The 10590-nt window shown below is 38.0% G+C and overlaps 1 protein-coding gene across 2 annotated transcripts; it reads right to left on the bottom strand.

The window, feature by feature from the left end:
- Positions 1-2571: 2571 nt before the first annotated feature.
- On the bottom strand, positions 2572-4532 carry LOC123504618. Of its 2 annotated transcripts, none has more exons than XM_045255329.1 (3): positions 4409-4532; positions 4000-4256; positions 2572-3850 (listed from the first exon to the last, which is right to left on the bottom strand). In XM_045255329.1, the coding sequence occupies exons 2-3, from the start codon at positions 4239-4241 to the stop codon at positions 3010-3012; spliced, it is 1083 nt and encodes a 360-aa protein (XP_045111264.1). In that variant the 5' UTR covers positions 4242-4256; positions 4409-4532; the 3' UTR covers positions 2572-3009. The 2 variants fall into 2 exon arrangements, with proteins under 2 accessions (XP_045111264.1, XP_045111353.1); XM_045255418.1 differs by having other exon boundaries at positions 2572-3466; positions 3687-3850; positions 4000-4518.
- Between the last annotated feature and the right edge of the window lie 6058 nt (positions 4533-10590).

Consider the following 10590-nt stretch of genomic DNA (forward strand, 5'->3'; position numbering starts at 1 on the left):
AATAAAATAGGTAGAAAACTGCATAATGATAATGATAAGATTAAGAATGAGTAGAATAATGAATTTGGATTTGGAAAATCACACTGTTAGTAGACTTGGTAGAACAATGACATTTACCACAACTATAATCTATATATTTTTTTTCATATATATGTTTTGTGTTATTTGGATTACTTATTTACATTATTCAGTGTGTGTGTGTGTGTGTGTGTGTGTGTGTGTGTGTGTGTGTGTGTGTGTGTGTGTGTGTGTGTGTGTGTGTGTGTGTGTGTGTGTGTCTCTCTCTCTCTCTCTCTCTCTCTCTCTCTCTCTCTCTCTCTCTCTCTCTCTCTCTCTCTCTCTCTCTCTCTCTCTCTCTCTCTCTCTCTCTCTCTCTCTCTCTCTCTCTCTCTCTCTCTCTCTCTCTCTCTCTCTCTCTCTCTCTCTCTCTCTCTGTGTGTGTGTGTGTGTGTGTGTGTGTGTGTGTGTGTGTGTGTGTGTGTGTGAATGAGTATGTGCATTTTTTACATGTAAGTGATATATATATATATATATATATATATATATATATATATATATATATATATATATATATATATATATATATATATATATATATATATAGTTTGCTTAGGGTGAGAACATATTCCTATATCAGAAATGAAACTGCGAATCCAAGCTGTAAACATAAATCGCAAATATTACCTTTGAGTGGACACTCAGTGGAAAGCCGTGGATACAAAGAGGAAGGTGTGTAAACACTTGTGTTGTTTCCGCCACCTCCACAGGGTTGTTTATGATGGGGAGTGTTCTTGTTGATCTCTATATATAGTCGAGTGCTCAAATTTTTGCGAGAATGAAGGCGCAGTTACCAGAAACAAAGTTCTGGTAACATGTGCTTGTGTTTTATTGTTTGACGGTGGATGGTTGAAGCAGCATGAAATTAGGGGTGGGAGAGAGAGAGAGAGAGAGAGAGAGAGAGAGAGAGAGAGAGAGAGAGAGAGAGAGAGAGAGAGAGAGAGAGAGAGAGAGAGAGAGAGAGAGAGAGAGAGAGAGAGAGAGAGAGAGAGAGAGAGAGAGAGAGAGAGAGAGAGAGAGAGAGAGAGAGAGAGAGAGAGAGAGAGAGAGAGAGAGAGAGAGAGAGAGAGAGAGAGAGAGAGAGAGAATGGATACATACATACATACAGATATAGATAATGAGGAGGTAAAAGAAAATATTAAGGAAAAGGTGATAATGCTTAGTTAACTAAATATAAGTCTATTGTGCCTTTTTTCCACACATTTTTTTTTATATATATTTATACAAAGTAACACTTCATACACAAGATAAAAAGTTTTAGAACACCACAATGAATATTATTTCTCAATAAGAATTGATTAAGGTGTTCGGAAACTTTTAAAGTTTCAAGAAATTGGTGAAGTTTTGGCTTTAGCAAATCTTCTAGATGCCATAAATGCACTAGAGTAAAGAAACATGCCTTTGATTGATGCTTTGAACTATTTAGAGACTATCATTGCTGCTTTAACTACAGTTACTGGTCAAAAACGTAAGTCTAAGAGAAAAGACCTGGAAAGTCAAGAATATTGGAAGAGTTCTTAAGGGAAAGAATGATGCAGATGTTGGAGAAATGGATCCGCAGGCCATGGCATGCTTTAAATATGCTCCTGTTACGTCAGTCGATGTTAAAAGATCATTCTCACTTTTCAAGCATCTTCTGTCAGATAGAAGACAGGCATTCAAATTTGAATCCATAAAAAAAAAAAAAAAAAAAAAAAAAATGCTTGTTATTTCATGTAACCATAGATTAATTTGGATATTAAGTTGCATAATATTTATGATACATTATGTTATAGTTAATTTTTTAATTATGTTCTAGTTCTTTTTTAATTACGCTAATTAGTAATTCCAAGAGTACATGTTATTTTCGATGCCTATTCAGACGATTTATTGTGCCTTTTTGCCTGCCTATTTTAGAATCTTTAACTGCCTAAACATCCGGGCTCTAGTAATGATGATGATAATGATGGTAACGGAGAGGAGGTCTAGTAGTGTTACTACAACATTATTACCTTCGTTATTGAAACTATCACCCCCACTGCATCTACTATAACAACTATACGCATCGCTGTGTACAGCAACACATCAAGAATGCTAAAACACCAAAGTTACACGAGATAATCTCTGTGAATTGGGAACTAAACGAGTGTCGTAAATCGCAACTATCTTGTTCCACCAACAGCTTTGGTCAGTGGTTCGCGCCTCCTCTATATGACGTTTTTTTTATTTTTTATTTATTTTTTATTATTTTTTTTCAACAGGGAAGTTGATGTTTTGGGTTTTGAATTTTTTTTTTTTTTTTTTTTAGGAGATACCAGGTATTCTACACTTTGACATATCACTGTTTTTAAGACTCTTCTTCGCATCTAAAGAAGAAATTCTTGTGTTCGCGATATATATATATATATATATATATATATATATATATATATATATATATATATATATATATATATATATAGAGAGAGAGAGAGAGAGAGAGAGAGAGAGAGAGAGAGAGAGAGAGAGGCAGTGGGAGAACAAAAAATAAGACATAGGTAAATAAATTCTTTATTTTAATATTGTTTATATCTATTTATAAATACAAATAAATGCGAACATTAACTATGAAAGGTAATACATTAATAAGGTCATTGAATAATGACATATACACATACGTATGCATACACTTTTGTTAGTAGAGTTTGTTGTATTATTATCTATTGGAAGTAGTTGTCGAACAAGTCCATAGACTCAGGTGTTGCTTATACATGAAGTGATGGTGTTGCAGGGATTGTGATTGCGTTAAAAGTGCTGTCATATGTACAAGAACAAAGACGGTGATGGTGTTGATGAGTGCACCTGCTCATGCTGACTGGTATTGCTCTTGTTGTCGTGCAGCAATCAATGCCTGGCATCGTAAAGCTACAGTTATTTATGATATGCTTACAAATATGTGTTCTTGTGTTTAAAGCTCCATAGATAGAGTTCTCCTAGCGTTGAACATAGCGAGCTAGCATGGGACAGATGTTTGTGTTGTATCGCAGGGAAGGCAAGGAGAGGCCCCAGTTACCCCATGACAAGAGTCTTCCTATGAAACTGTCATGCGAGATGTGCATAGTGAAGCTCCTTCCTCCTTCCTTGTCTTTAAGTTTCTGCACATCATCCTGTTCTGGTGTTTTCATATTTGTTTCTTCCTTATTCTGTTCCTGCGTTTGTTTCCGCAATACTCCTCTTCGTTCATACTTGTATGCTCTGTCCCCATTCTCATCTTCTTGCTCTACACCATTTATAGTCACCTTAAATCTACTGTTACCTATTTTACTTTGTTCATTCTTCCTAACTTCTCTAGCACGGAGATCATCTTTGCTGTTGTCATCCTCACCTAGATTCGCATCCACTTTCACGTCACTCCTTTCCCCATTTTCTTGCACTAAAGCATCCCTGTTCCTAGAACGAAAAGGAGGAAAAGAAATGTCAAAATAATCATTCTGCTCCACTGAAACATCGTTAGAAGTGTCGATAGTGATGACATTACTGATGTTAGGTACGTTACCACTGCCGCTTGTACCACTCGTACCATTACTGTTTATAGTTATTTGACTTATAACCTCTGGACAGAGGTTAGACACACACGCATAGAAGAGGAACTGCAATAGTAGAGCCAGACCAGCGACGGACAGAGCAGTGAAGATGTTTAGGCAAATGATGTTGCTGTCTATATATCCCGTGATGGCTATACAAGACTGGTCCGTGTCCCTGCGCTTGAAGTATTCTGACGGCAGGGGATAGTAGTCTCCTCCTTCGTAATGGTGTGGTTTATTGTGGCCGCTCCTGTTGAAGAGAGAGATGAAGAAGTGTTATGCTATGTTTGATGTGTGTTACTATATGAAAATGTAGTGATGTCGCTACTGGTGTCGTTATTAGTATATCTACCTTGAGAAGCAGTACTACTTCCACTTCTAATACTCACCCAAACTCACCTAGCTTGGGGCAGCTCGTCTCCCAACTGCTGGAACAAGAACTCTACCACATCATCAAACACATATGACTCCAGGTCACCCAACATCCCGTGCAGGAGGTGGCCGTGGCGGGCGTGGGTGGGGGTGGTGGTGTGGGGTTCCGGAAAACTTTGATCCATAGATGTGGGCATGGGAATGCTCTCTATCACTCCCATTATCGCAACCATCATCACAATAATCTTCCCCATTGCAGCTTCCACCATTTTTGTGCTGTAGTTCTGCAATTATATTGTATTTTATGTTTTTTTTCTTGTTTATTGTATATTTCACAATGTCAGATTTTGAAATTTTAGTGTATTTACTCGTATGTGTGCATGTGAGCGCTTGTGTTTATGTGTGTGGGTGGGTAGGTGGGTGTGTAAATAAATACCTTAGTTGGTTGTGAGTATACTTTTGTATCCGAATAGAAGTCGCGAGTCTTAACCACAAAGAGAATCAGTGAAAGTAAAAGTAGCAGATACTGTCTAAACACTAGTCAACGTCACCTACTCCGCAGTGTCTGTGGTGCGAGCGCGGGTGGTTGTTGCTATATATAGTCTAGTGCTGGGGAATGTGAGAAAAGGGGGTGGGGAAGGAGGAGTTAACAGAAGCATAGGGCGTGAATGGAGGCGTGTTTGTGTTGCCAGAGATGCCAGTGAATGGTGGAAGTTACATGGGAAATTACACAGAAGGAGGGAAGAAATGGAGGAAGACCGAAAGGGATGGAGGAAAAAGGAAAGGAAAGTTTGGAATGTTAGTGTGTAATTTTAGCAGAAAAAAAATCATATTCAAAGAAGAAATAAAGGAAATATAAAGTAAGATTTTATTAAGGAAGGAAAGGAAAGATAGTAATGAAGAGTATATGAAGGGTGATGGGAAGAGGAAGGAGGATGATTAAAGAGTAACCAGTAAGAATGAAAGAGAGAGCAAAGAGAGAGGATGTAGTGAGCATTTGAAAGGAAATTGATAGAGGATAAAATGTGAAGGGAGAAATTAGAACAAAGTGACAGATAACGCATCATGAAACAAGGGTGAAGGAGAGGAGTAAAGAAGAATATGACAAGGATATAGAGAAATTAGAATGATAAAATACACATTTGAAATGAAAGAAAAATTAAGTGACAAATGAAGGAAATTTAATAAATAAGTGAATTTTAGTTACCACAAAAAAATGGAAAGAAGAGAAAGGGAAAGGGAATATTAGGGGGACAGAAGAAGGAAGGTGGGATGTGAAGAAATACAGTAGAAAAATAATTTTAAAGAAAACAAAATAGGTTTGATTTATTTGGAATTTTTTGCAATCAATCTTATTTCCTTTTAAGTCGGTAGATTAGTTTACATAGTATACGCGTAAGAGTCAACACATAATTTGCATTACCACAATACCATGTAGCCTATGTAAGATCAAGGTTATTTCATAATGATAACCATCATATTTATCTACTTTACCATCTCCCATGACATGATAACCTGAAAAGTTATCATGTCAAAATGCATACAACATACATTCTGTGTTTTGAAATGCGAACTTTCTAATCTGGGATACTTTTAAATGAAGAAAAGATTAAATACAGACATGTCTTGTAAGAAATAGGTGAACATTTTTGAGTTATTAACTTTGTGATAAAAAGTTTATAGCAAACATGTTCATTAATCGAAATAATAAAGAGAGAGAGAGAGAGAGAGAGAGAGAGAGAGAGAGAGAGAGAGAGAGAGAGAGAGAGAGAGAAACAGGAAAGGAAAGGGAAAGCTTCGAATGTTGGAAACAAGTAGTACATTATCTTGAGATACAGGAAGTACTGGTGTAGAGAGTTATTATTAAAATGCAATGTTGTAGTTAGTTCCCGGATAACCGAAATTTTCTCTCAGAGTGTCAGGAACAGACATGGGTTTTGCTGTAGGCCTAGTACTTCTTGTTGGTGACAGGCAACATCAACATCTTAAATCATTCTGGGATTATTTTAAAGAAATCCTCAAACCTCTCCGGATTATTGACCAAATCTGAGAACAAATGTCCAAAGCTCCCAAATTGAGATCTAGAATTGATGGCATGCACCCATATTCGTTGCCGACGCCTATGTCTACGTTTCCTCAGCCACTGTAACATTGGTATTTCTGCAAAAGCTAATACGTCCATACTTCCCAAAGGTTACTTTGTTACTGAATCATCTGAATGATGTGAATTAGCTGGTTGGAACTATGCAGATTCAAAATAACTCGACGCAATGTTCCCGGAACCTACCGCAAGGTGGCACTACAGCTTTGATGGAACACAACAGAATAGTTTAGTACAGATTCGCCTGGTAATGATGCGGGACGTCTAATTATCTATGATGCAGTCACTCTGTCGAGGTTGTACCGCATGGAATACCTTGGAATGGCCTCAAAATTGAAGGAAACCTTGAGAAATATACGGACCAGCATTGTTTTCGGCAAAAAAGTGGCATTTAATCGAAAAGGCATGAGCCGTGACGTCACACGTGATCTTGATCTTGATCTTGATGTTACAGGCCAAACCATGTGGATATTTGAGTTATTTTTGACGTATTTGTACATCATGAATAATGTTTGATGATGAATAGGCGGAGTATTAGTGACATGGGCATCTAAAATAGTGAAAGAAATGAATAATACTGCGATGATAAATGTGGACATGGCACGTAGACCCCGTGTTTATCGCCGTTTGTGCTAACGGTTTGAGTCTGGTGTGACGTAGCGAGATATCAGAGACTTTTCAGAGTACGATACAACAAGAAGTGGTGAGTTGTTGGGGACGAGGGAGTGTATGACCGTCAGGAAGGGAGACCTGTTTGGCGTGGTGGCGCGGAAACGGATCACCTAATAGTATCGCAGCCACACCTGCGCCGCTCATGCATCTAGAGCAGTGGTTCCCAAACTATCTTACCTGACGCCCCCTTCTTGCTTCCAGTAGACCCGCACGCCCCCCCCTCCCACTTCCTCTTTTGCTCATGTGAACTTATTTTATTTTATTGCATTTATTTCTTAGCATTGTTCAGGAAAACAGATCTCTGTTTGTATTAAATTTTAATAATGAAAGCCACTCAAACAAATAATAGTACATTCCAGAGAGACATTTTGATTTTATTATTCTTATAATCTATTAAAACATTTTTTTTAGCAGATGACTTCACGCCCCCCTTGAATTCTCTTTACGCCTCCCTAGGGGGGCGCGCCCCCCAGTTTGGGAACCACTGATCTAGAGCAAGGCTGGAAACCGAATCGGGAAAACTCCACTACACTTCATCGGGGGAGAGTAAAAAAAAAAAAAAAAAGTTGGCGTTAATTTTTGTTATGTGGCGCTTTTGAGTTTTGTTTTATTGTTATTATTATTATTATTATTATTATTATTATTATTATTATTATTATTATTATTATTATTATTATTATTATGTAAAAGATTGGAATGCAAAGCATTCCAATCTTTTACATTGGTAAAACTGCCGCTTCCCCCTGGACAATACATGTACTCGTACATGCATCAGGTCTGGAATACTCTTTCAAAACTTGCTGTTGTGTATGGCAACTAAACCTTTGTCCGCCAACAAACAATACCATCCAAAAAGTACAGCCTAATTTCAAACTGCAAAAAATTTCCCCCTGCAGTTATTCAGTACTGTCATTATTGAGGAAAAGCAGTTAGCCATCCCTTATATTACTCAAGTATCAGGTTCATAACTCACTATGCGTCACGACCCCTACACATGTACTACGTCCCTTTATCTATAGACGCAAAGCATGGCATCAATCCCTAGTTCCGAAAAACTCTGGATTCAAATGATTCTTCATGAATTGAATCGATTCGATTCGCTTGGTGTAAACGCAGCCTTATTCTTCATGTTGTTGGTAGGAGTGGTGATGGTGATTTTTTTTCATCATCACCATCATCATTCTCTCTCTCTCTCTCTCTCTCTCTCTCTCTCTCTCTCTCTCTCTCTCTCTCTCTCTCTCTCTCTCTGATGATGATGATGATGATGATGATGATGCTGAGAGAGAGAGAGAGAGAGAGAGAGAGAGAGAGAGAGAGAGAGAGTATAAATCTATCAATAAATGCAAATAAATTAGATTATTAGATAATGAAAATGATATAAAGATAAACGTGCCTATGGTGCCAATGGTTTCCTTAGTGGCTTTGGTTTTCCTGCAGGAACCAACATTGTCTCATTGTAAAACTACGATATTTGAGATGCTCATCAATATGTGCTCTTAATTTTGTAAAATGATTAAATAAATACATTCTAAATACGAAAATAACGAATAAACAAATTAATAGAAAGTGATATTGAAAAAAAAAAATATGATATAAAAGTGAAGTTGTAATAAGCCAGCGGATCTGCATGTGGCAGTCACATTAGGAAATCTACCTATGTCCAGCTATCGTCCACATTATACATTTGTACATTTTATCTTTTTAAAGTTTCACAAAAGAAAATGAAATAGTTCTATATTTCCGTATGCTTTATATTCTTTTTCATTATATTTGCCAAGAACAGTGGTCTCATTTACTTTCTTTTGCATTAAGTATTTAATTCTTTATGATACTAAAAGCTTTCACAGCTTTACTTCTTTTACCCTAAGTGCATTTAGTATTTTTAGATATAGTGAAAATTAAGAAAGCTGTTTCTTGCATGACTCCTCTTAGCTTTGGACATAGCGACGTAGCATGGTACATTATATTTGTGTTGCATCGTAGGGAGGGCAAGGAGAGACCCCAGTTACCTCATGACGAGAGTCTTCCTATGAACTGTCATGAGATATGCATAGTGAAGCTCCTTCCTCCTTCCTTGTCTTTAGGTTTTTGCATGTCATCCTGTTGTAGTGTTTTCGCATTTGTTTCTTATTCTGTTGCCGGTCCTGCGTTTGTTTCTGTAGTACTCCTCTTCGTTCATATGTGTATGGTTCATTCCCACTGTCATCCTCTTGCTCTTCACCATTTATAATAACCTTGAATCTACTGTTTCCTGTTTTTACTTTGCTCATTCTTCCCAACTTCTATAGCTTGAAGATCATAATTACTGTTGGCTTCCTCACTCAGATTCGCATCAACGTTTAGGTCACTCCTTTTCCCATTTTCTTTCACTGAATCATCCCTGTTTCTTAAACTACCAAGAGGAAAAGAAATGTCAAAATAGTCATTCTCTTCAACTGAAACATCATTAGAAGTATCAATAATAATATTGTTAGTGAAGTTAAGTGTGTCACCACCATTGGTAGAACCATTACTGGTTATTTAATTAATAACCATTTAGACACGCATTGAAGAGGAACTGTATTAGGACAGGCAGTCCAGCGATGGACAGAACGGTGAAGATGCTTCGGCACATGATGCTGCTGTCTATAATATTATATCCCATGATGGCTATACAAGACTGCTCCGTGCCCTTGAGCTTAAGGTAATCTGATGGCATGGGATAGTATTCACCGCCATCGTTGTGTTGGGGTTTATAGTAGCTGCTCCTATTGAGGAGAGAAAGAAAGAAGTGTTATGCTATGTTTGATGTGTGTTGGTATATAAAACTGTAGTGTTCCACTTTTTACTCTCCCAAACTCACCTGGCTTGGGGCAGCTCCTCTCCCAGGTGCTGGAACAAGAACTTCACCACACCATCAAGCACAAAGGATTCCAGCTCACCCAACATCCCGTGCAGGAGGTGGCCGTAGCGGGCGTAGGTGGTGGTGGTGGTGGTGGTGCCTGGGAAGCTGTGATCCATAAGAATGGGTGTAGGGTTGCTCTCTGCCACACCCATTATAGCTATTATCATGACCATAATCGTTACCATTCGTGCCACCACTATATTTACGCCTTGTGGTTTTACCATTTCTGTAATGATGTTGTATTTTACAATTTTTTTGTCTTTATCATTTATCTTGCGCTGAGAAAGAGGCTGAAAAGTTAGAGGAGGGGAATTGATGAGATGAAAGGCTTTTGATTCCACACTATCTAATAAAAGTGTGAGAGTGGAGCCCCCCACCCACACATGTGAAGAGTACTCCTCCATACATGGACATTTAAATTAGACCCTTGTGCAGAGCTAGCATTTTGGCAGAGACGCCTCAGAACGCATAACTTCATGGAAGCTGTTTTAGCAAGAGATAAGATGTGAAGTTTCCAGTTAAGATTATGAGTAAAGGATAGGCCGAGGATATTCAATGTAGAAGAAGGGGACAGTTGAGTGTCATTGAAGAAGAGGGGATAGTTGTCTGAAAGGTTGTGTCGAGTTGATAGATAGAGGAATTGAGTGTTTGAGGCATTGGACACTACTAAGTTTTCTCTGACCCAATCAGAAACCTTAGGAAGATCAGAAGTTAGGTGTTCTGTGGCGTCCTTGCATGACCTGTTGATTTCTTGAAGGGTTAGTCGTTTCTAAAAAGACATGGAAAAGTGTAGGGTGGTATCAGCAGCATAAGAGTGGATAAGGCAAGAAGTTTGGTTAAGATCATTAATGAATAATAGGAAGAGAGTGGTGACAGGGCAGAATCATGAGGAACACCACTGTTAATAAATTTAGAAGAACAGTGGCCGTCTACCACAGCAGCAATATAACGGTTGGAAAGG

Source organism: Portunus trituberculatus, chromosome 1 (genome assembly GCF_017591435.1).
Source record: "Portunus trituberculatus isolate SZX2019 chromosome 1, ASM1759143v1, whole genome shotgun sequence".
In the NCBI taxonomy this organism is placed as follows: Eukaryota; Metazoa; Arthropoda; class Malacostraca; order Decapoda; family Portunidae; genus Portunus; species Portunus trituberculatus.